Source organism: Oncorhynchus mykiss, chromosome 28 (assembly GCF_013265735.2).
Source record: "Oncorhynchus mykiss isolate Arlee chromosome 28, USDA_OmykA_1.1, whole genome shotgun sequence".
NCBI lineage: Eukaryota > Metazoa > Chordata > Actinopteri > Salmoniformes > Salmonidae > Oncorhynchus > Oncorhynchus mykiss.
Genome location: NC_048592.1, coordinates 12,998,657 through 13,025,657, shown reverse-complemented (window position 1 = coordinate 13,025,657; position 27,001 = coordinate 12,998,657). Strand labels below are relative to the sequence as shown.

The following is a 27,001-nucleotide window of genomic DNA, read 5'->3' as shown; positions in this document are numbered from 1 at the left end:
TTTTGTGTCATGAAATTAATTATGCAGTAAATGTTGGTGGAAAAGCTTTTATGAGCAAATGTTGATATAATCATGCGATGACATGTTGTGTGGTCCTCCCACTATGAGTCACATGCAGTTTATTAGGCTACAGATGGAATAAATGATGATGAACTTCACAGAGTGGTGAAAGTGCAAGGTGATGAGCTTGATGCTACTTTCCAATACATATTCTGGTGTCAGGATCAAACGATGCTTGGCTGATATTTGACAAATAACAATAATCTCGCTCTTTTTTAAATAATAATTTCGTAATGTGGGCTATAAATACGCTCTAGCCAACAGTGCGCCGATAGCACTCTTTGCTAGAGCGCACACACGCTATGTCCCCCCAAAATTGTGGGAAAACCATCAGTTGAAAATGTGTTTTTAACCCATTTAACTTCTATTCTTTATTCTGTCCGTGGGAATATAACCGTAAAATGTATTTCTATGTGCCGCACGTCACCACGCAAAGACTTAAATCTGCAACAAGTCATTTTGATGGAAACACATCTCAAGTGGGAAAATGCGCGTATTGTTTTTATGCGGATTTTACAATATTCGCATGAAAATCTGTCGCCAATTGGATGGAAACTTAGCTAATGACAGAAGGTTTTCTGGAAAACAAATGACACTTTTGAATGAAACAACCAAACTATATTACACTATTGAATAATGCAACAACTCACAAGCAGGTACAGTACGTGCAGACAATTAAAGGGTGTATTTTCCTGTCTGAAGGCCACACTCATTACATTTGAGCGTCAAGACAAAAGCAGAGTTACTATAACAGCAAGTCTTCATCAAGTAACATTAACCTATCAAACACGAACGATTAACCCTCTAAAAGTACCTGACAACATTACAACAAACCAGGCTTCATTTGTATCAATATCATGCAAATCATTACATGTGGTAAAAGCAAATTGCAGCTGAAATCATGGGTTTAAGTGAATTCTCCCTAAGGAGCTGTTTTATGTGGAAGCTCATTCCCGCCACCAAAATAATACAATAACATAAAATACCTCGTGATTTGTCAACTACTAGTCTGTACTTCAGTCTGATCAACTGTAGCCTACTGATAACAACCACAGCTGCAGGTAGCCTACTCTAATTCCATCTGGGCCTGGCCAGGGGAAACATACCATCATGTTTTTACAACCTAAGCTATGTACTTATAGCCTAAAATAGGCCCATTTATTTGTGATCTGAGAAAATGTACATTTGACCAAATTTGGTGTATATTCCCTCTTCGGGTGGCTAGTCTAACTATAGACATTTTGAATCAAACAATAACAACACAATAGTGATGACATACAGTATGAGTACCATTTTAACTGCTGATGCAACGGCCTACATGATGTAACCCTGCAAACAGCAAGCGCTGTTTGTTTTTGTCAAATCCCAGTTGTTGTCTCTTTGTCTGTGTAAATTTGTCCAGGAGTAAAACAAACTAACAACATATGACCTGATCATAGCCCATATACATTTTATTTAATATATATATATATTTTACAGCTGATTTAATACTATGTCATATGCTACAACTAAGTTCCGGAGGCAGGAAAAACTCTGGGCCCCAGGAAAACAATTCCCCCCACCAACCCAGGACCTGTGGCGCCACCTCTGAAATCACCACACAGTGTTACAAATGAAAAAACATATCCTGTTTGTATGATCTACATTTGAGATGTTTTTTGGTGGTGGGGCTGAGCTTCCATGGTTTTACGTGGATCATTGCAGCTGGTAGCTACTGCGGCAATTTCAGATTGCAACAGGCTGTTACTGCAATTTCAGGTAAAAACTCATTAAAACAAGTCTCAAGTATTAGGAAAATGTCAATACATTTCAGCTGTTTCAAAAAACCTTGCTCTGCTATTACCATTTATGTTGGCTCAACCAGACAATACTGTTTACACTACGTCGCTTCAAGGGGGGAAATTGTTAGCTAGTGGCATGCGCTTCCGCCATAGCAAGTATGCAAGTTTACATTTGAGTTATATGTGTTGCAGAAGGTATTTTTACGAAAAGTATACTAAGTGTGAAGAGGCTCTTAGATGATCAAATCAACATTTCTTTGACAGTCTTATGAATTATAAGTGCACTAGGTGTCACGCCCTGACCGTAGATTGCTTTGTATGTTTCTATTTTTTGTTTGGTCAGGGTGTGATGTGGGTGGGCATTCTATGTTTGTATGTCTAGGTTTTGTATTTCTATGTTTTGGCCGGTTATGGTTCTCAATCAGGGACAGCTGTCTTTCGTTATCTCTGATTGAGAACCATACTTAGGTAGCCTGTTCTCCCACTGTTAGTTGTGGGTGGTTATTTTCTGTTTAGTGTTGGTTGCACCTTGCAGAACTGTTTCGGCTATTATTTTGTTATTTTGTGTTCAGTCAGTTAAGCTAATAAAGATGAACACGTACCTCGCTGCATTTTGGTCCAATGACTCTTCTTCTTCTTCCGACGAAAGCCGTGACACTAGGATACTAGCTATTACATACAGTATGTAGCAGTGGAGGCTCCTCAGAGGAGGATCATCCTCCTCAGTGAAATTTATTTTAAAATAAATTGTGGAACACTTTTATCCTTTTTAGATAAAACTATACTAAATATATTCATATGTCACCAAATAATTGATTAAAACACACTGTTTTGCAATGAAGGTCTATAGTAACTTCAACAGCACTCTCTGGGGTAGCACCATGGTGTAGCCAGAGGACAGCTAGCTTCCGTCCTCCTCTGGGTTTATTGACTTCAATACAAAGATGAGGTGAGCTTTCTGTGTTTGACTTTGTGAATTTTGAGATGTCTGAGTTGAACTTCATGGAGAAACTTACGATGGCGCTGCTGTAATGGAATGTATCTGCTATTTGTATTTACAGCCAAGTCCTCTCCTGTTCCCTGATTAAGAGGTAATGACCACTCCACTCCACTACCAGTGTCAACTCTCTCCTGACATGAACTGAAGCCACTTCTCATGTCTCACCCACTGGCACATTGAATGTTTCCTCTCCAAGCACTGTGAGCACCCGTATCAGTTTTCTCTCATTCCTGTATGTAGAGTCAATCACAAACACAATCACATTATTACACACCAATGATGTTACTCCTTGCTTGGACTAATTCGTTCTTAGCTCTTTTGTCTAACTGTGTAGTGTCTTTTGCTATTGAATGTTTGTCTTCCCAGTCAAATCCTGTTCTGGTATCAGTGGAAGAGTTGGCCTCTTCTCCAACACCATCCATTTATGATGAGCCTGTCCTGCACTGAATCCTATGAACACCTCAACCCCTGTCCTGCACTGAAGTCAAGCCCTTGAATACCTCAACTCATGCCTCATACAATCTCTGCTGTGATCCTTTCCCAACGCTGTGTAAGTAGCCCCCTCATTCCAATTCCCCATAATATTGTACTATAAATGTTTTTAGTAAATGCTTTAGGTTAAAATAATTCGTCTTTGACAATTCTTTAAACACTTTTTCTTCTCTGTGCGTTCCCGCGCCAATACTTTGGGTCTCCCGTCCTCCTCCATTTTTCAAGTCACCAGCCTCCACTGATGTACAGTGTTAGCAAAACAATAAATACAAAATTGTAAAAAGCCATAGCCATCGACCACCCTCCCCAGGGCAACCACAACAACAATAACAACATCTCAATGTGATCTGTATGCAAATATGACATTAAGGAATCCATGCTACATTGTTTGGACATCAAAAGGTTTTAAGAAAAGTGAGACAAGGCCTGGGACTGTTGAAAGTAAAGTGTGACTTTAGACAGTGGGAGTGTTTCGCATCATGTCACTTGTAGAGGACAGGCTTTGTGTCAGACGACCACAGCACCCCAACCACTATATATCATGCCCCAGTCTACCTACCCCTCCAGAATACCACAGATTTATTGAAATGCATGGGATGGGGACGGGACTCCCTCTATTGTGAATCCCTGGCTTTTCTCTCTCTCTCTCTCTCTCTGTATCCGACAACAGCAAAAACAGGAAATCAAATCAGGTGGAGGGCACTGATTGCAATTAGGACCATTGTCTCCCATTTATATGGTTATTGGGATTTGCCACTTGAGGGTCTAGCCGTGTCAAAGTTCTCACAGTCAGGATGCCAGCTCTCATAGCTGGAGCCGCTGTATCCTCCTCTGGCAACTATCTGCTAACAAGGTACGTCTCACGTGGGTGACAATGCAGTTAGGTGACTCTGGTGGAAGAGAAGGGAGGGAAGGGCCCATTTCCCCCCTCGGTGTTGCTGAAGGGGAGTTTCTGTCCGTCCTCTGATCTCTCTGTTGTTTGGTTGTTTCATGTTTTGCATTAGGTTTTCGGGTCCTTTTCAGTCAATGTGAAAAGTGGAAGAATCAAAGTGTGTGGAATGATTGAGGTATACTGGTCTGGACTGTAAGTAATCTACTCCGTCTCTAGCTGCAAAACTGCTATCGTCTTGAGGGGGCACACACAAGTGAATGGTGTGAGACAAACAACGGTGCTTTCTTGAATCTTCATGAACTGCCATCATTCCTTCATTAATGTATTGCTGGACCCCCAGGCCTATGAAGAACTTATGAATGACAGCCAGCAGTTTGAGTTAGGAGACAAATGAATCCACATGAATAAGAACAGAAAGGAATAGGTATCATAGTTGCCTGGCTATATTGTAGCCATTCCTCCCAGAGGGGGGTTGTGTATCAATCTTATTATTTTATAATGGGGTTAGATAGCACTGAGCCCTGGCCTCTGGTGGTGACATTGTTGTGGGTATGAAAGAGTATCAGGGGTCCGGTCGGGGCTTCGGGGCTGAGCTGGAGCACTGGTGGGCTCTATTCATCAGATCACCCTCTCTAATCTATCTACCCCCAGATCAGATCAGTGCTCACTCCTCCCAAAGCTCTCTCGCTCTCTCTCTCTCTCTCTCTCTCTCTCTCTCTCTCTCTCTCTCTCTCTCTCTCTCTCTCTCTCTCTCTCTCTCTCTCTCTCTCTCTCTCTCTCTCTCTCTCTCTCTCTCTCTCTCTCTCTCTCTCTCTCTCTCTCTCTCTCTCTCTCTCTCTCTCTCTCTCTCTCTCTCTCTCTCTCTCTCTCTCTCTCTCTCTCTCTCTCTCTCTCTCTCTCTCTCTCTCTCTCTCTCTCTCTCTCTCTCTCTCTCTCTCTCTCTCTCTCTCTCTCTCTCTCTCTCTCTCTCTCTCTCTCTCTCTCTCTCTCTCTCTCTCTCTCTCTCTCTCTCTCTCTCTCTCTCTCTCTCTCTCTCTCTCTCTCTGCGCCTCTCTCTCTCCTGTGAAAAGCCAAGGATAACGACAGCATTGTCCCTCCGCTTGTGGACTTTTCCCAGATTCTAATTGTACCAACTCATCCGGATTTTAATCTCTGGCATTTTAAGCATTCAGCTTTATTAATTTGTTTTGTGTTGTCTATAGTCTCCCCCATCAGCAGGAGATGACCATGGATGATACAATGACCTTCAGGCATATGAAAGGGCATCTCAGGGGATTAGGTCCATTCAGTCTCAATGTACTTTTGTCTGCCCGTTGAGATAGTTATTGTGAAGGACCCACTGAGGCTGGCTGCATTTGTCTGTCCAGCCAGTCAGTGCATCGATGCAGTGAGGCATCTTATCCATCTTATCCCATTTACAAGTCAACAGGTAGTTTGGCAGTTGGCATGCCAAAAGGCAGTGTTGTGCAAAGCCTTGGAGAGGGGTGTTCTCACTTTGACCAGGTAAGATACAGCTGAGGAGGAAGAGAGACATTTTCTACCGTTGTTAGAAATGAGAAATTAAGGTTTACCATGATCGCCCTTTCACCAAACCCTCCCTGGATGCTTTAAAAAATAACAAGTGACCCTCTCCTACACCCCAACTAATAATTAAAACATAAAGTGGACATCAGAGAACATAGCCTACCGTTTACCCTCACATCTAGGAGAGACCAGAGCACGGCTCTCCAACCCTGTTCCTGAAGAGCTACCGTCCTGTAGGTTTTCACTCCAACCCTTATCTAGTGCACCTGATTCTAATAATTAGCTGGTTGATAAACTGAACCAGGTTAGTTACAACTGGGGTTGGAGCAAAAACCAACAGCAGGGTAGCTCTCCAGGAACAGGGTTGGGGAGCCCTGGACCAGAGCCCAATGTTATTCTTCCTGTAGGCATTTAAGGGCAAATTAGCCATTTTGATAGCGTGCAGGGCTGCTTGCCAGAAGGTTGTGGGTTCACAGACCACCACAGACAAGAGCAGGGGCGAAAAGATCTCCTTTGCATTGGATGAATCTATTATCGTATTTGCGGGTCAGAGAAAAATGCAATTCTACGTCATTTTACATGTCTGGAGACCTTAGCAGAATCTTTTTTTAATACCACACAAATTACCAAAATGACTGTCTTAGAATGGGCAGATAGGCCTATACGTTCATCTTATCACATTTTTCAAATCTATAGTGTCTTCAGAAAGTATTCACACCCCTTGACTTTTTCCACATTTCTTTGTGTTGCAGCCTGAATTTAAAATTGATTAAATTGAGATTTTCTGTCACTGGCCTACACACAATACTCCATAATGTCAAGGTGAGATGTTTTTCATATTTTTTTTTACAAATTAACTCAAAATAAAAAGCTGAAATGTCTTGAGGTAATTCATTTTCAACCCCTTTGTTATGGCAAGCCTAAATATGTTCAAGAGTAAAAATGTGTTTAACAAGTTGCATAATAAGTTGCATGGACACACTGTGTGCAATAATAGTGTTTAACATGATTTTTGAATGACTACCTCATCTCTGAACCCCACACCTACAATTATCTGTAAGGTCCCTCAGTCAAGCAGTGAATTCAAACACAGATTCAACCACAAAGACGGAGGTTTTCCAGTGTCATGCAAAGGAGGGCACGTATTGGTAGATGGGTAAAAAAAAAAAACTGACATTGAATATCCCTTTCAACATGGTGAAATTATTAATTACACTTTGGATGGTGTATAAATACATCCAGCCACTACAAAGATATAGGCGTCCTGCCTAACTAAGGTGCCGCAGAAGAAGGAAACCTCTCAGGGATTTCACCATGAAGCCAATGATGACAGTTACAGAGTTTAATGGTTGTGATAGGAGAAAACTGAGGATGAATCAACATTGTAGTTACTCCACAAAATTGAGCTAATTGACAGAGTGAATAGGAGGGTGGTATGCAGAATAAAACACATTCCAAAACATGCATCCTATTTGCAACAAGGCACTAAAGTAATACTACAAAAAATAGGCAATGCAATAAACTTTTTGGCCTGAATATAAAGCGTTATGTGTTGTATTGGATTTGCACCAAACATTACTGAGAACCACTCTCCATGTTTTGAAGCATAGTGGTGGCTGCATTGTGTTATGGGCATGCTTGTAATCATTAAGGACTGGGGAGTTTCAGGTGTCAGAGTCGTGTGTATAGGTGGCAGGGAAGTCAGGTGCAGGAGAATCAAACTGAGTGTAATGGAGTTATTTAATAACAGACTAAAACATAACTCCAACACTAAATGTAACAAATTAAACAAAGTGGGTACGAGGACCCGATCGTGCACCAAATACAACACAACACTGAAATAACAAACAATCTCTGACAAAGACATGAGCGGAAACAGAGGGTTAAATACACAACAGGTTTGATGGGATTGAAACCAGGTGTGTAGGAAGACAAGACAAAACCAATGGAAAATGAAAAATGGATCAATGATGGCTAGAAGACCGGTGATGTCGACCGCTGAGCACCGCCCGAACAAAGACTTCGGCAGAAGTTGTGACATCAGGATAAAAAATAAACTGTTAAGCGTAAGCAAAATCCTGGAAACCTGGTTCAGCCTGCTTTCCACCAGACACTGGGAGATTAAATCACCTTTCAGCAGGACAATAACCTAAACACAAGGCCAAATCTTAACTGGAGTTGCTTACAAAGAAGACAGTAAAAATGGTTTCTAGCAAAGACGAACAATCAATTTTACAGAGTTTGAACAATTCTGAAAAAAATTATGGCCAAATATTGTACAATCCAGGTGTGCAAAGCTCTTATAGACTTACCCAGAAAGACTCACAGCTGTAATATACTGCCAAATGTGATTCTAACATGTATTGACTCAGGGGTGTGAATATTTATGTAAATTAGATATTGTTGCATTTCATCTTCAATACATGTGCAAGAAGCCAAGAGGAATGAATACTTTCTGGAGGCACTGTAAATCAGCGTGTCTTGTTTGCAACGAAACTGTCGCTGTTTGCAAGTCATTAAATCAGAGATGTCATGATGAATCTAAGCGCAGACATCAGCTCAACGTCTATTTTTGATTTACATTTGGTTGAGTTGTCAGCTGACGTGAATTCAATGTGAAATCAACACAACATATCAGCATATTATTGGATTTTAGGTTAAAAGGTATGTGTAAAAATATGAAATTCCCTTACATTGATTACTTTTTGGACATTAAAATCAAATGTTATTTGTCACATGCGCCGAATACAACATGTGCCGAATACAAATGCTTACTTAAAAGCCCTTAACTACAATGCAGTTTTAAGAAAAATAAGTGCTAGGAAAGTATTTACTAAAATAAACTGAAGTAAAAAAAATACACACACACACATATATATATATATATATATATATATACACTATGTATATATATATAAAATAGAAAGACAACAAATAATTAAAGAGCAACAATAAAATAACAGTAACAAGGCGGGAACCGGTACAGATGAGAGGTGAATGAGAGGGGGCACAGGTTAGTCGAGGTAATTAAGGTAATATGAACATGTAGGTAAAGTGACTATGCATAGATAATAAACAGAGAGTAGCAGCAGGGTAAAAAATGGGGGTGAGGGTGTACCGCTTGCCGTGCGATACCAGAGAGAACAGTCTATAACTAGGGTAGCTGGAGTCTTTGGCAATTTTTAGGGCCTTCCTCTTCCTCTCCTCCTCACCTTCCTGGTATAGAGGTCCTGGATGGCAGGAAGCATGGCCCCAGTGATGTACTGTACATTGATTTAACGGCATCACGGCATCACATTGAATTATATTTATGAAATGACGTGTAGGGGTCTACTAAGCTAACATATACTTTTTTTAAAAAGATGGTCATACCAAAGACCCTTTCGATATTTGATATTGAATTTTATGAACCCTGTAGGTAAAAAAAAATTGTTTAAAAAAACGATTTGATGGAACATTGAATTTGGCCTTACGGCTCTTAGCCCATAGAAACACATTCATACACGCCAAAACAGATAGTCAAAATATTTATCAAAAGGAAGTATGGTTTCAGGTGTCTGAAATGTATCTGACAGATATTGGAAAGCATCAGGATGTTTTTGTTTTTTTCATGCGTAACCCTTGTCCCCAAAAATCCTATTCATTTTCATAAATGTTTTACTGGCTATTGCCGGGTTGCCTTGAGGTGAGTCCTGTGAAGCTTGTGGGTATCTTAGAGCCAAATAGATAACACTTTTGTGAGAGTCTTAGCTTTAGAGAATAGTTTCTAGTCCAAACCGTTTGGTCACTACAGACGTTTTCGTGAGAAGGCAGATTTTCGGGATGTCTCCCGGTCTGACAAACACCGCTGTCGCTCTGCCACCTTCCACCGCAGATCGGGAAGGCCGACCTCGGCGGATGCAGTGGATTAAGATGCAGCCCATGCAAAAAAACTGGGTTAGCAACTGGGTCCTAGATATCCTGACGGGCCGACCCCAGGTGGTGACCGTAGGCAACAACACCTCCTCCACGCTGATCCTCAACACGGGGGCCCCCCAGGGGTGTGTTCTTAGCCCCCTTTTGTACTCCCTGTTCACCCATGACTGCGTGGCCACACACGACTCCAACTCAATCATGCTGACGACGCGACAGTGGTAGGCCTGATTACCAACAACGGCTTATTTAGGTTTAGTTGTCACCTAATTGTGTATCACTGCACTTTAAATACTTAAAAGCACAACACAGTTCAAATGGGAATACAATGACATATATTTTGTTCATGTATACAACAACTGAATGTACACATCTAATAACAACCAAATTACCTGAATTGCAGTTGAGTACACGGTGCACGTGATCAATGCTGTTCAAGATTCTGGGCAGATTATTAAAGCAATTGTGAAGAACCCCACAGACCTGCGATCTTGAACATGCATAATTTCAATGATTACATAAGATGACATTATAGTTACAGTAGCCCCCAAATGTGCCATGGATATGTTGCTCATTTTAAGGTTGAATAAATACTCTTACTTCAGTTTGTAGCCTTAACCAAACTGTGTTTGGTTGAAACGCAACCAAATATCAAAATGTAGCAATTCCATGCAGTCAAATGACCAAATCGCCCTCTAGTGGCCTCATGGTTGGAATGTTATTAATATTTTTCATAATTTCATAATTAACCCCCGCCAAAAAAATAATACGCTGAAAATCCGGTGTCTCTATGTCAAACGGTTTTGTTATATTTCAGTATTCTGTGATGTATATGAAGTGTAATTTTGGGATGCAAAGTCAAGATTGAATTCATTTCAACTCTATATCTGACACGGTACAGGTGTCTTCTTTTTTTTGAGCCCATAACCATGTGCGTGGGTTGTATACTCGTGTTTCAAAGTAAAGACTACCAAGAAACACTCGGTGTGACTCTCATTTAGCCCACTGCAGTAGTTCAAGAAGATGTGTATATACACACGGCTTGGATAGCTCTATCTGTGCCACCGGCTTAATCCCACTCTTTAACTTAAATGTTTAGTTGAGTTGGAGATGTGAATCCAACATATCATTTGTTAACTTGTTGTCAAGTTAATAGGCTATTTACTGCATTTCAAACGTGATATTGAATTGTGCTTGGTTGTCAACGCGACCAAAGAGCAACATTTGAAGGAGACTATCCTCTTCAAACATTTGGAGTCAAAAGGTGCAAAGTTATGGGCAAAGACACAAAATATCCACATCAACGTCTCGATCAGATAACATGGTCAACAACCAGTTTTTGTGCAGAATGAATTGACCATCATTACAAACCACAATGTAAATGTACATTATTGTTCATGGTTTGGTCATCTAGGTTTGTACCTGTAGACTTTCCATCACCATGAAGAAAAACCATGACCAATACAGTAATTGAGTGCTTTGAGACACCAAGTGGTTTGTGATGACTTGGATAAGGTTATAGAGCATGGCCTTTGCAATGCTAGGGTTGTGGGTTCAAATCCCAGAAGGAACCAGTAAGGAAATGTATGCACTCACTGTAAATTACTCTGGATAAGAGCGTCTATGGAAAATAAGTAAATAGACCATTTCAGTTTTCACATAGAAATAAGTTGCATTTGCAAAGTATTTAAAGAAACTGGAAAACATATATCAAGCAAGTATTTTTATATTCCACAAGTATTATTAGATTCACTTTTCTTGTTGAGTCTGATGCTGGTAAACACTCAAATACATTTGGTTAACATTTTGTTTTACAAAAGTAGTGCACTGGGCCTTTAGTAGTCCAGTATTAGAGAACTGATATAGATGTCTTCAGCTCTGTCAATTTTTGTTTTCGTTTAATCAAAATTGATCAATCTTCTCCTCTCTCCAAAGTTTTGGATTTTTTTCTGTATCTCTATGCTCAATGCTGCAATATAGTGAATGAAAAAAAAACAGTATTCTGGAGACCTGTCTGGTTGTTTTTGTAATGCCAGATGCATCCATCCTCCACATGGTAAGATTTTAGGCGAGAAAGAAAACAGTGTGATCTGTTTTTAACGGCCAGATGTCTTTTTGTCTGTTTATTTTGCCACGACTTCCGCCGAAGTGGGCTCCCCTGCCTGTTCCGGCGGTGCTCGGCGGTCGTCGTCACCGGCCTACTAGCTGCCACCGATCCCTTTTTCATTGTCTGTTTGTTTTGTCTTATTAGTTTCACCTGTGTCCTGTTGTATGTGCTTGATGGGCTTCCTTATTTAAAGTATGTGTAACCGCCCTTGTTTTGTGCGGGATTGAATTTGTGTTACGTGTGTGTGTTAGGTAGAGGTGTTCGTATTCTGGACCTGAGCACCCTGTGTTTTGGGTGGTCCATATTATTGTCCGCGCCCTGTGTTGTGGGCTTGTTGTTTTGTGCCGTATTAAGGTGCACTTTTCCCTGTGGAACTCTCTGCTCTCTGCGCCTGACTCCTCCCTCACCCACCTAGTCCCGCGTGACATATTTTCTCTGTTTTTATAGTTGTCATCAGTCAAGCATGATTTCACCTCTACATGAGTCAACGTCATTTTTAGGAATGGGGTGGTAACAGGACTGCCTCCACTGGTCTTACCTGCCTTCACTGTTCTTACCTACAGTGTATATCTACAGTGAGGACTATATCATCTCTAGAACTACACGGAGCCAAAATATAAACGCAGCATGCAACAATTTTAAACATTTTACGGAGTTACAGTTCATGTAAGGAAATCAGGCAATTGAAATAAATTCAGTATGCCCTAATCTACGGATTTCACGACTGGGAATACAGATACGCATCTGTTGGTCAAATATACCTTATAAAAAAAGGTAGGGGCGTGGATCAGAAAACCTGATCAGAAACCACCATTTGCCTCATGCAGCACGACACATCTTCTTTTTATAGAGTTGATCAGGCTGTTTGTTGATTGTGGCCTGTGGAATGTTGTCCCGCTCTTCTTCAATGGCTGTGCGTTGACGGGAATTGGAACACGTTGTCGTACACAGCTATCCAGAGCACCCCAGACATGGTCACTAGGTGACATGTCTGGTGAGTATGCAGGCCATGGAAGAACTGGTACATTTTTAGCTTCCAGGAATTGTGTACAGATCCTTATGACATGGGGCCATGCATTATCATGCTGAAACATGAGGTGACGGTGGTAGAACAATGGCACGACAATGGGCCTCAGGATCTCGTCACGGTATCTCTGTGCATTCAAATTGCCATCGGTAAAATGCAATTGTGTTCATTGTCCATAGCTTATGTCTCTCTATACCATAACCCCAACCCCACCATGGGGAACTCTGTTCACAACGTTGACATCAGTAAATCGTCGCTCACACGACGCCATGGAAAAGGAGTGGGACAATATTCCACAGGCCACAATCAACAAACAGCCTGATCAACTCTATGAAAAGAGGATGTGTCGTGCTGTCTGCTATCTGCCCTGTACAGATGAAACCGGGATTCATCCATGTAGAGCACACTTCTACCGCATGCCAGTGGCCATCGAATGTGAGCATTTGCCCACTGAAGTCGGTTACGATGTCGAACTACGGTCAGGTCAAGATCTAGTGAGGATGACGAGCATGCAGATTAGCTTCCCTGAGACGGTTTCTGACAGTTTGTGCAAGACAATATTTGGTTGTGCAGATAATCTTTGGTTGTGCAAACCCACAGTTTCAACAGCTGTCTGGGTGGCTGGTCTCAGAGAATCCCGCAAGTGAAGAAGCCGGATGTGGATGGTTACACGTGGTCAGTGGTTGAGAAGTCGGTTGTACATACTGCCAAATTCTCTAAAACAATGTTGGAGGAGGCTTATGGTAGAGAAATTAACATAAAATTATTTGGCAACAGCTCTGGTGGACATTCTTGCAGTCATTTTGCCAATTGCACGCCCCCTCAACTTAAGACATCTGTGGCAATGTCTTGTGTTTACAAAACTACACATATTTTATTGTCCCCAGCACAAGGTGCACCTGTGTAATGATCATGCTGTTTATTCAGCTTCTTGATATGCCACAGCTGTTAGGTGGATGGATTATCTTGGCAAGGAAGAAATGCTCACTAACAGGGATGTAAACAAATTTGTACACAACATTTGAGAGAATTTGTGCATGTGGAACATTTCTGGGATCTTTTATTTCAGCTCATAAAACATGAGACCAACATGCTACATATAATTGTTTTTGTTCACTGTAAACACGTTTGTGGTTGATGGAAAGAGGATGGTGACATGGAAGTACCCCACCCACACTGTTACCAATCATTCTGCATGGAAATGTGTATCCTATGAGACTAGGCCTATATAGAAAAAAAATTTATTTAAAGGGACTCTATGTTTGTAGTTTTTATGTTGTTTTATTATGTTATTATAAAGTTAACATCTATCAATCTAGTACAGACAATAGGACAAACAGTATCCTGTGTACAATCAGTTTTAAAACAGACATTGAGGTAAAACTGCTACAGTGCTACAAGCAACGACACTGTCTCGAAAAAAAATGATTTTATCTGCAAATATATACTCTTACTTACTAATATATACATTTACGGTAAAATAAATAATCATAAAAACATCAGACTTTAGAAATCCATAAAAACACAAAAACTAATTTGTACAAAACTTTGGATTTAAAGACCATAAGAAAATGTTTATAAGCAAATTGTTTAGACAGACAGACGGACGGACGGACGGACAAAACATTAAATGAAATATAAATGCAGAAAAGCACACCTGGTATCAACAATGGATGCTCAGTAGTTTATCATAGTCAAAAAGTCATATAATGTGAACCCGTGATAGGGTCATTCTGGGGCTGGCCTTTCATTTCAACAGGATTACAGCAGTCAATGTATGAGGAATGTCTAAGTCTATGGAAGATGGACATGGTGAGAGCTACACATGCCTGAGACAGAAAATATATAGTTGACTATTTCATTAACCATCAACCTTTACTATTTCTCAGGAGCTTCTGGAACCAGCAACACTATTGCTGAAGTTCTTTGCTCCTATTGGTCTTCATAACTCTTGATTCAAGGTTCAGTAGTGTAATTTTTGTTCTGCAAAAGGTATGAATGTTGTTTTGCATTTGATCTCACATAATATAGGTGTACTGATGTACAGTAGACCTGTGAAACAGGTGTCAGATTTGTCCAAGCAATGAGTAGTTAATCTAAGCAAATGCTCTACATAATTTTGAATCCAGTTGGACCAGTAAATGCATGATTCCCCAACCAAAACAAAGAATAGCAAACAATACTTATCAAAATATGTCTATTTGGTTAATGTACATACATGTCTATGCTGTCTATTTGCAAAATGAATTAGTAGAAAACTTCACATTGTTGTTCGAACTAAGTCTAAACACTTTCTTTCACAGAAAGAATAATAACATACATAAACATACAGATCCTTATGAAAGTATTCTCACCGCTTGACTTTTTCCACATTTTGTTGTGTTACAGCTTAAATTTAAAATTGATTAAATTGAGGTTTTATTTGTCACACACAATACCACATAAAGTCAATGTGGAATAATTTTTTTTTTTTTTTTTGGACCAATTCATAAAAAATTAAGAGCTGAAATGTCGAGAGCCAATGAGTATCCAACCCCTTGGTGAAGTACACTTTGGATGGTGTATCAATACCTCCAGTCACTACAAAGATACAGGCGTCCTTCCTAACTCAGTTGCTGGAGAGGAAAGAAACCACTCTGGAATTTCACCATGAGGCCAATGGTGACTTTAAAACAGTTACAGAGTTTAATGGCTGTGATAGTGGAAAACTGAGAATTGATCAACAACATTGTAGTTACTCCACAATGCTTACCTAATTGACAGAGTGAAAAGAAGGAAGCCTGTACAGGAATAAAAATATTCCGAAACATGCATCCTGTTTGCAACAAGGCACTAAAGTAATACTGCAAGAAATGGGGCAAAGCAGTTAACTTTTTGTACTGAATACAAAGTGTTATGTTTGGGGCAAATCCAACACAACACATTACTGAGTACTACTCTGCATATTTTCAAGCATAGTGGTTTTCCTAGAGGAAAAGCTGGGGTGTATTCAACAAGGGAAATAGTTTGCAAATGTTGGCTAATGTTAGCTAACATATTCCGTTTGTTAACGTTAGCTAACAGCCTGAGAAGATAGTGTGCGGTGAACATAAGTGTCTGTTTCAGGTCTACAATACCGCTAAAATAATGAAGAGGCCATGTATACTTTCTACTATATTTAGTAGGAATAGCTAAGTCGTTTTCAGGTTGAATATTGTCGCTAAAAAGCCACAGTAATCCTTACAAAAAGTAGCTGTTTGATATTTCACCATAACATTTTTGAATGTTCATTAAAATTGTTCAACTGAAATTGTTACTCTGGCAACATGTTCCCTGCAAACGGAAGCCATGTTGAATTCGCCTTTGATTCAGTCTGCTTTCCAACAGACACTGGGAGATTAATTCACCTTTCAGTAGGACAATAACCTAAAGCACAAGGCCAAATCTACATTGGAGATGCTTACCAAGAAGACAGTGAATGTTCCTCAGTGGCCGATTTACGAAAATATTTGTTTCTAGCAATGATCAACATTCAATTTGACAGAGCTTGAAGATTGTTGAAAAAAATAATAGGCAAATATTGTACAATCCAGGCATGCAAAGCTCTTAGACACTTACCCAGAAAGACTCACAGCTGTAATCGCTGCCAAAGGTGATTATAACATGTATTGACTCAGGGGTGTGAATACTTATGGAAATTAGAAATGTCTGTATTTCATTTTCAATAAATTCACTACATTTAAAACATTATATCTTCACTTTGTGATTATTGGGTATTGTGTGTAGATGGGTGAGAAAAAAAAAACAATTATAATTCAAGCTGTAACACAACAAAATGTGGAATAAGTCAAGAGGTATGAATACTTTCTGAAGGCACTGCACCTACATACATGTTAATAATTAGCAGCATACAAAGGGAAAAGTATTGATAGTTTCAGTGATGCTGCTATTTCTAAGGTTGGAGGAGAAAGAATAAGCCCAGAATCAGAATCAGATACACAGTTTTTGGTCAATGTTTTACAGCAACTGCAGCTGGGTTGCCACTTGCCATCAGATTGCTGTGCATGACATACAAATGATACACTGAGGAGCATTTCAGATTACAATAAGTAATAGCTTACAGATAACATAGCATACGTCCATTCATTGGGCATAACAACAACAAAAAAATAATTATTCTAGTGGGCAATTCCCTTTCACAAACGTTCATTCTCAAACACTAAATAGCATGGGTTTGTCTGCACCGGGCCACGTGGTGATATACACACCGTGTTTCGGTGAACGTTACTAACACTGATAAAAACGAGGAGAATAAGCTTCATACTCTTCAACTAGACACAAGTGCTGAACTTTCAAACTCACTTTAGACCGAACTGCTCCTCCAGCTGAAAGTTATTTGTCTTTGGGCTAAACGTTTGTGTTTATCATCGACCGTACTGTGGCCAAACCTCTTGCGGCAAAGTTCCGATGAGACATTTATAGTACATTGAATAGGGATAAACGTCGATTGCTTTCTTAATATTCTTAATTTCAAACCTGTTGTTTGGTTGACTTGTGCTCATGTGCTTTTTGAGATCAGAATAATCCCAATTTAATACCACAGATAAAAAAAAAAGCCAGAGGATTTGAGAATACATGAAATGTAAAAACAACATTCACTTAGGTACAATTGCATTCTAACCCCAACATTAGTAACAGGTTAACACTAGATCTATATTTAACATAAAAAAATCCCATTCACTCAGTCGAAAAGTTAGTTACCACTTAAATACCACAAATGTTGAGTAGAACATGTGCTTTTGAGTGTATCAATAGCTAGGTTTCCATCCAATTGACTACAGATTTTCATGCGAATATTCTAAAATCTGCATAAATAAAATCTGCACATTTTCCCACCAGATATGCGTTTCCATCTAATTGACTTGTTGCAGATAAAAGTCTGTACGTGATGACGTAGTGCACAGAAAGCATACTTTCGTGGTTGAATCCCCACACAAGTTAAATGGGTTTCCATCACATTTTCAACTCTACTGATCGTTTTGTCACAAAAAAATGTTGCGTTATATAGTGAATTCTGCCCACTCTGGTATTGGCACGTGTGCTCTAGCCAACAGCTAGAGATACAATGTGGGTATAGCCTACATTATGAGATTATCATGGACACAATAGCGAGGTTATTCTTATTTGTCAAACTGTAGCCAAGCATCGATCATCATGTCACCAGAATAAGTATCTTGATATTTATTGCAAAGGTCCATCAAGCTCATCACAGTGCAATTTCACCCCCCTGGGAAGTTCATCATAATTGATTTAATCTGTAGCCTAATAAATGGCATTCTTTTCCAAGTCGTATTGGGAGGACCACACAACAAGTCATCGCGTGACTCCAAGATAAAAGCATTTCCACTGCCATTTTTTTGCATGATTCATTTTATCAACACAAAAAGTTTGCACATTGTCTAAAGTATTTTGTTTTGTCGACATTTGGAAAGTTTACCGGCAAATTTGCTGTTTCCATCAGGCCTTTCATTACATTTTTATATTAGACATGAACTTTAAGCAAGTAAAAATGTTGGATGGAAACCTGGTTATGGTAATACAAAGTTGAGAACATAGCTCAGAAATGCTGTTTTTTGTAGATATATAAACTCATCTGCATTTTATTTAAAAAATAACACCATGAGGGTGGATAGCAGAGAGTACCACAAAAATATTGTTGTCACTATCTGGGCAAGCGGCAAAGTCGTAAACCCCTCCAATTTCTCTTCCTCAAATCTGATTTTAAACCTAACCCTAACTTGAACCATGCTGCTAACCTTATGCCTAACCGTAACCTTGAATTAATTAAGATCAAAAATATACATTTTGTTTTCATACATTTTTACAATATAGCCAATTTTTTACTTTGCTGCTGGCCTATCAGGTGGGAATAGAAAAATATGACATGTTCATCATAGATTGTATGGTGTCCCAAAGGTTTAGACAGTGCTGTTCTGCTCTACATGAAGGTGACCACACAGAGTACACAGATAATTCACCAATATGGTGCTTGTTAACAGCACAGTTTATATAGCCCGTATAAAACCTAGTTCTCTTTTCTTGTGTCAGGAAACCAATACCTTGAAACACCTTTCTGGAAATCACTTGAAGTCCCTCCTTGGCTACAATCAGCCCACTCTGTAATGGTCTCCTCTTTCGCCTCTATCGATGACATGGTGTTCATCAACATCATCATGTTGTTTGTCTGAATGGAGCCTCCATGGGCGCACCTCTGTGTTCTAGAACTACCTCAGCATTCTAAGACAGGTGCTGAATCCACCGCATCTCATGACAGGCGGCTATATATTTTTTTGCCTATTGGCTGACTGTACTATAGCTGAGTCGGTTAACGCTTGATCAAAGTCAAATCAAAGCCTCTCAAGTTCTCTGAGCCCGACTCGTACAGTAGCTTCTTGTTTTATATGTTGAAGTCTTAAAAAAAAAAAAAAAATTGGGGTGAGGTGCAGAAAGAGTGGTGCCAGAGGCCCTATCTATTTGCAGGTGTGAACATCGTAGACTCGAACACACTCTTGGCAGCTGACGTAGCAGCACCAGTGGAAGATGCAGTGGCACTTCTCCTTCCGTTTCTCCGCCTGGGTGTTGTGTCCCCGGCCGCAGCACAGCAGGTCGCAGCCGTCGATGCCGTGCGACGTCAAGTTACAGGTGCGATCGCGTGTCCCGAACGAGCCTGTTTCTGGGTTGGGTTCGCAGAAGTTGGGCGAGCTCTCGTAGTAGACCAGGTCTCGCTCCGTGGGTGGTTTGAAGAAGTTGTACTTGCTTCTCAACGTCTCCACCCAGCCACGGGACTCCTTGTGCTTCTCCACCACCATCTCTGAAGCACTGTCATACTTGTCCTTCATGTAGTCTCCAATCACCCTGAAGTCAGGCTGGGACCACCAGCATGTCTTCACCTCACAGCTGCCGGACAGGCCGTGGCACTTACACTTCAGAAACATGTTGTCATTCAGAGACTGAGGGAGAGATAGACGCAGGGATGCAATTAATTGAATGAATGTTAAGTCTAACTAACACTTGGGGATCTTTATGAATGTTTAATCCATAAGGTGGATATTATCAGTGAGAGAGAGAGAGAGAGAGAGAGAGAGAGAGAAAATGTCTCACTGTTCGACCCGCCTCGTTGTTGTGGCGGTTCATGGCGGAGCGCGCATCGGGCCGGTTCTCACGAGCGTCTGCAAACTCCCGGGACACCATACTGCCGAACTCTACGTCCTCGCTGCAGCCGCCCCACTTCCAGCCCTCGCCGGGCGGACCCTTGTGTCGCGTGTCGCAACCACAGATGGTGGCCGAACCCTCCGCACAGGACCGTGTCACCGCGAACGCCACACCAGCTGATGCGATGGCATGAACGAATGCTGACTCACGCGTGGCTGTAAAGAGAGGGAGAAGTAGATGTCAGATTTATATATCTATCATATGGGTACAATCTTACAGACTTGAACAACCACATAGGTCTTTACACAACGCTGCTTGTGGGCAGCTCAGTTCTTGTGTGAAGGATCTCTGTTTGTGAATGAGTATAGTTCATACAGATGTAGGATCTAAATTTGATCACTCTTTTGTGGCTGCAAATTTTCCCACAAAGCAGGAAATGCAAAATTGTAGTGTATTTCAGTTTTAAAAAGTCTTCTAAAGTTTGCAATTTCCACTTTGAAATTTCAGACTTGATTTGCCCTGATGAGAAATGTATCAACCCCTACAAACATGTCCATTAAATGTCCATCATAAATGTCCATCAATGTCCATCATAATAATCCACATTTCCTGTTGCTGAAGGATTATTTTCCTGCTGTAGCAAACCAGCTCAAATTAAGATCCTACATCTACAGTATATGGTTTACATACAGGGCCATACATCTGAAACCATGGCAGTGCAGAGAATGATAAATTGTTACCAATAACTTTGCTGGAATGTACCCATTAATGTATCTCAAAAACCACGTAGGAATTCAGATCAGTGTCTACCGAACGATGATGCTGGCATCTGCGACTTTTCTGTGCTGTCCTGTATAATGCTATATAATACTGTAAATGTCACACATTAACCCTACCAAGGCAAAGATTCAATTTATGTAATCATTAGACCACGCTTGTTCGTGAAACAATGCTCCATCAAGCTACGATCCATACACATTCCATAGACAGTGTCATAGACATCTGCAATGTATGACTATGTTGATTGGCATGCCAATACAGTTCGATTCAATCCAATCTGATCTGCTTGAGCAATCGAGGACAGTCATCTGTCTTGGGTGTGTGTGCGTGTGGTGAGAGAGGGAGGGAGAGAGCAAGCGATAGAGGGAGGGAGGTCTCTGTCTGTCTGACATAGTTTACTGATGACTCATCATCAGAAACTTCCAGGGAGATGAGAGGAAGAGACAGGCCTGACAGGACTATAATTAACAGACTCAATTAAGCTTTTGAAAGGTTAGGAAAATGGCCTCACACTATAAGACTAAGCCGAGAGCGAGAGAGAGAGAGGGGGGGGGGGGGGTTCAGGTGATGTGTCGTACATGTCAAACTATAACCATTTAATATGAGGTGCAATGTTTCACTGAGGTCTCGTTGACGTTCCACTGTCCCTGATTTTTACAGGATCCCTTATGACAGGAAGGATTCCCTGGATATATGTGCTTAGGTCTTGTATGGTCTTGCACAATGACAAGAACAGAAAGACAGCCAGGGAGAGAGGGTAGTCGAAGGGGAAGAGAGCGAGAGGAACAGGGAAAAGGAGAGCAAAAGGATGACGGGAGGGAAAAAGAGAGAAAGAGTGAGAGAGTTGGACAAGAAGAGGAAAAAAGAGAGAGAAAAAGGGAGAGATTTGGGGGGGGAGAGAAAGAGTGAACAAGTTGGGGGGGGGGGGGGGGGGGGGTGAGAGTGAGATAAGTAAATGACTATGGGGAGTAGGTACTGTGTGAGCTCCTCCCAGGCTGCAGGTTTGAACCAGTTTAAGGAATAAGGGGCATTAAGAACAATGATGCAACAGAGGTTTACTGGCATCCATTCTCCATCACACCCTCCCTTAGCAGGACTGTACCAAGCACTATTATAGTTTACTCTGGGATGTCGCATCTCAGCATTGAAACGAAAGGCTTCCGCAGGCTTCGGTTCGGCTGGTGCCTAGACGAACTCAGCTAGGCGAACCGAGTGAGAGTGCACACACACTCCCTTAAAAGACCTTCGCTTGAAAAACAAGATTCATTTTTATTTCAATTGAAAAAAGTGCCAATGGTACTTTGTCCATCTTGAGACGCTGTAGCCAGTATACACTTCCTCAACATTGTCAGAATTAATCGTAAATAAGTCAAGAAATCGGTCAGTCATTTTGATGTTTTTGCCCAGTAGATGTTATTCGTGCGATTTTTAATTTAACTAAGATGTTTGGTGCTGTATTTCTTAAGTGAAAAAAATGTGCATGAAAACGAGTCGTCTATCATTGAACGACAACAATCACTTCGTTGAAGAATCCCTACTGTTGACCAATGACCGATGAAGGGGCGTAGGCTTCGGCTACCGAAAGTACTCCAAAAGAAATTGGGGTGTGCACGAACATCATAAAAAAAACGGACCTAATACCAAAACGTGTCACAAAATGTGACCAAAGTGTCGTCATAATATATGCACAAACCGTTTCGGATGGGAAGGATGAAGGATGCGGACCACTTAATTAACAGTCTAGTATAGATTAGTTGAACGTCTATAGTCCAGTTGACATGTTACTGAGAGTTTATTGAGCATTTATAGATGGACTATCCAAAGAAGTGTTACCCAACCTTATCCCCAGTATCTCCAATATCCTTCGCTGCTCCTTGCTCATAATGTTTTGAAATTGTGTGATATATATATGCCGCGGATGGGGAAAACAGAATAAAAACTGAATAAAGGGCTAATCTATTTGCTTGGACCTCATCAGAAAATGTCTTCCGTTGAAACGTACAGATAGGACTTTACAAATGGCAGCGCAGTTGATGTTGACCGTCTTCTTGTTCCGTTACCCTGAAGCAGTCACTAGGTGGTGGCTGGTAGTTGGAGGTATGAATGGTCTAAAGCTTGGGAGGTTGTCTTTTCTATTTGATTATCAGGAAGCCAATAAACCACGGGTCAAACCCTTACGGCTTACTGACACTGATGCCGCGGAGCAAAGAAAGGGGGAGGGAGGAGGGAGAAATGGAGGGATGAGACCAAAAGAAAGGAAAATAAGATCTCTGGGGACAAGATGAGAGAAAGAAGGAGAGACTGAGAAAAAAAAGAACTAGGTCCTGACATCTAGGGGTGGGTGGTGGGTGGGACAGACCAGGGCTTACCTGGAACAGAATGTGCCGGGGGGTGCCCAGCCTAAGTGGACTGATTACTTGTGACCCCCCCTATCATAGTTTGCCGGACCCTGGCATGGCAAGTGGTCCCAACGACCTGCTGGGGGGCTGAATCACCTATTGTGCTGCCACTGTCACACTGCGTTAGCCCCACAATGGCCCCAGATATTTTATATGAATTCTGCCCTCGCCAGTGATTAGTGGGGACCAAGTTAAGTCATAGCAACAGAGAACTATGCGTTGGCCAGACCCCGCATGTCGGCAGACTGGGAAATCCCTATTCAAATGGTTTAATAAAACAATCTAAAGGGCGTGTGAATGGGGAAAAGCGCTTTCTCTCCCGGCTTAATCTCATGGTTGCGGAGATATTGTGCTCCGAGCAGCGCCCAGTGGGGTGCGGGGCTAAGGTCCCCCCATCAACTCCATTTACCACACCCATTCTTTCTTTCTTAGCCAGAGTTAATGATATTATGGTGCGCTAACCTCACCTCCCCCAGCATGGAGAAACATGCACTTTATGAAAAGCAGGGCCCTCTTAGCACATCCTAAACTGTAACACTTTCTCATCCGGAGGTCAGGGGTCATAACCTGAATTCCCTGACTGACCTTTTCACTGCTTGGTTTAGTTGAGGCATTAAGCACCTAGGAGAAGCATATAAAGTGCATCATTTGATACAGAAACAGATGCACCGCCTTTATTTTCCACCTAAGACAGTTTTTTTTTTGTATATCAGTCCATCAATCAAGTAAAAGTATCCTGATTCTCCAACCCTTGTGACTATGGTTGTCGGTGGCACATTATTCTCGAGAGTACTGCAGTACTATAAAGTCCAACTGTGAAGTGACTACCTGAACTATAATTCACAATCGGGACAATACCACATATTATTGCTAATTGTGAGTCCATATCATCACTTACATGTATTACATAATGGAGACCTAGCCTATCAGAAAGACACTCAATATCTTTCATTATCCATTTAATCCACTGGGGTGACTAACAGTGCATGTTTATACCTGTGAGACTCAGCTTTTGTGTCTGTGTTCGTGTGACTGTCTGTCCTCTCTTGTTGGCCTTCCCTGTTCTAAGCAACTCTATCAGTCACACTAGGTTAGGGTTTGGCTACTTCTCCTACTCCAAGTGCGCCAAACAAGCTCTCCAACGAATGTCCCTGTCCTGTCCTGTCCGACGCACGCATGCACGCACACGCACACACACACACGCACGCACGCGCGCACACGCGCACACACAAACTGAGAACACCTGCACAGTTTGCCTACCCTTTCATCACAGACAGATTCCAGCGGCACATGTTTTGACACTTTGGTTAATGTAAATTAATGAGTGCTGACGCAGACATAGCCTGGAGGTATGTTAGGCCCTGTGACAAGGGCAGGGCGGGCGGAGAGCGGCGAGAGAGAGAGAGAGAGAGAGAGAGAGAGAGAGAGAGAGAGAGAGAGAGAGAGAGAGAGAGAGAGAGAGAGAGAGAGAGAGAGAGAGAGAGAGAGAGAGAGAGAGAGAGAGAGAGAGAGAGAGAGAGAGAGAGAGAGAGAGAGAGAGAGAGAGAGAGAGAGAGAGAGAGAGAGAGAGAGAGAGAGAGAGAGAGAGAGAGAGAGAGAGAGAGAGAGAGAGAGAGAGAGAGAGAGAGAGAGAGAGAGAGAGAGAGAGAGGAGGGAGAGAAAGAGAGATAGGAGAGGTGAGAGAGAGAGAGACAGAGAGAGAGAGAGAGGAGGGAGAGAAAGAGAGATAGGAGAGGTGAGAGAGAGAGAGAGAGAGGAGGGAGAGAAAGAGAGATAGGAGAGTGAGAGCGTGAGAGAGCGTGAGAGTGAGAGAGCACGAGAGAGTGAGAGAGCGCGGGAGAGAGAGGGAGAGAGAGAGACGAAGAGATCTCAGGAAGAGCCCCCGTTTAACGTGAGGGAGAAAGATAACTGGCTGCCCATAATCTCTGTCATGCTTATCGGTTAGGGATGGTTCCACATGCATTCATGTAAACAAATGATGGAAAACACCAATGAAAACTGTCCCAAAACCCAAATAGACCCGAATACTATGTAGAACGTGTGCATAACAGCACATCTGCATGATACTGTTTGTTTGATGTGTACTGAACAAAAGGAGAGATAGCGTGAGTGAGAAGGTGTGATCGGTACAACAGGTTGTTGCCAGAACCAGCAATAACTCACTCAGTGTTTCAGGGCATTCTATAACCTGTGTGTCTATTCAAATAAGTGTATTCTCTGTCATACACTGAGAGTGCAAAGCGTTTCCATGACATAGACTGACCAGGTGAATCCAGGTGAAAGCTATGATCCCTTATTGATGTCACCTTAAATCCACTTCGATCAGTGTAGATGAAGGGGAGGAGACGGGTTAAAAAAGGATTTTCAAGCCTTGAGACAATGAAGACATGGATTGTCTGGCTTGGGGGTGATTGGGCAAGGTTGAGGATGGATGGGCGAGACAAAAGATTGAAGTGCCTTTGAAGGGGGTATGATAGTAGGTGCCAGGCGCACCAGTTTGAGTGTGCCAAGAACTGCAACGCTGCAGTTTTTAACGCTCAACAGTTAACGCTCAACAGTTCCATGTGTATATCAAGAATGGTCCACCACCCAAAGCACATCCAGTCAATGTGAAGCATTGGAATCAACATGGGCCAGCATCCCTGTGGAATGCTTTCGACACCTTGTAGAGTCTATGCCCCGACAAATTGAGGCTGTTCCGCGGGTAGAAGGGGGTACAACTCAATATTAGGTAAGATGTTTCCAATGTTTTGTAACCTCAGTGTATAAATCCATTCTAAATCACACATATTTGCCTTCAGTCATCCATTCCCTACCTAAGTGATGCCATATACAGTAGGTTATGTATCTGAAGGAGAACACTTGAGTCCTGCTCTTTCCTCAGCTTTGCCTGGAAGCTGTTCAGGGGGATGCCTGCCAATAAACTGGTTAAGACAAGGGATTGGTGTTAATAGGCTAACTGACAGATAGGTGCAAAGCTTTTGAGGCCTATGGTTCCTTTCAGCCTTTCTCCCAATAAAAAAAAGCCTAAGGAGGAAACAAACACACATCCGTCTGCTCGGCAGACAAACAGAACAGACACTCTAGCCTTGCCGGGGGACAATGGACCCGATGCACAGACAAATACAAGCATCAATCAAAGCAAATGAAATGAGAAACTTCTCCCTTACTAAGCCCTATCAAAAGACCCTGAGCCCCGCCAGTCACTCTCCCCGGGACCCTGACAAAGACACTTAATCCAACCACTTTGACCTCTCACGTTTTTAAGGGCTTCACTGACCTTAATCCAATCAAAATGATTTACTAAAGCCCCCCCCCCCCCCCCCCCCCCCCCCCCCCCCCAGACCCAAAGAGTAGCCTGGCCTGGCTGCCTCTCTCCCCACCTCCCCTTTCCACCCAGTGCCCCTGCAATTTAGACAAGGAGGGAGAGAAGCCATGGGGGTGATGTGGAGGTATTTACACCACAATGAGGCCAGGGACTGTGAACCCCTATCATTACCCACCTACTTGAGCTCAAGCCTTCTCCATCAATGTAACAACTGGCTCAAGAGTTTATTAAAAGCAATTGCCCCAACTAACCCCACATCCCACTCTAGTAAACATCAGTCTTTTCCAAACCCAGTTGACAGGTTTAGACCCCCCCCCCTCTCTTTTTCCTCTTCCCCCTCTCCTCTCCATTACCCCTCCGTGCTCCTTCCTCTCTGCTCATCCCTCTACCCTTGACTACAGGCAACTAATCCCAGGGTCACAGTGCAATAGTGTGGAGACAGAGAATCCACTAGCTTCATGATATCACAGCTGAATAATACAAGGATGAACATTTTTAGAGTAAAATA

General features: G+C 41.8%; 1 protein-coding gene across 1 annotated transcript in view; it reads right to left on the bottom strand.

The window, feature by feature from the left end:
• Positions 1-15,280: 15,280 nt before the first annotated feature.
• Positions 15,281-27,001, bottom strand: part of LOC110508578 (protein Wnt-3a) — a 28,573-nt gene continuing 16,852 nt past the window's right edge. The window contains exons 3-4 of the mRNA XM_021589179.2: positions 19,936-20,201; positions 15,281-19,784 (exon numbers count right to left, since the gene is read on the bottom strand). Coding sequence (XP_021444854.1) covers positions 19,305-19,784; positions 19,936-20,201 — 746 coding nt within the window. The 3' untranslated portion in view covers positions 15,281-19,304. The remainder of the gene's footprint in view (positions 19,785-19,935; positions 20,202-27,001) is intronic.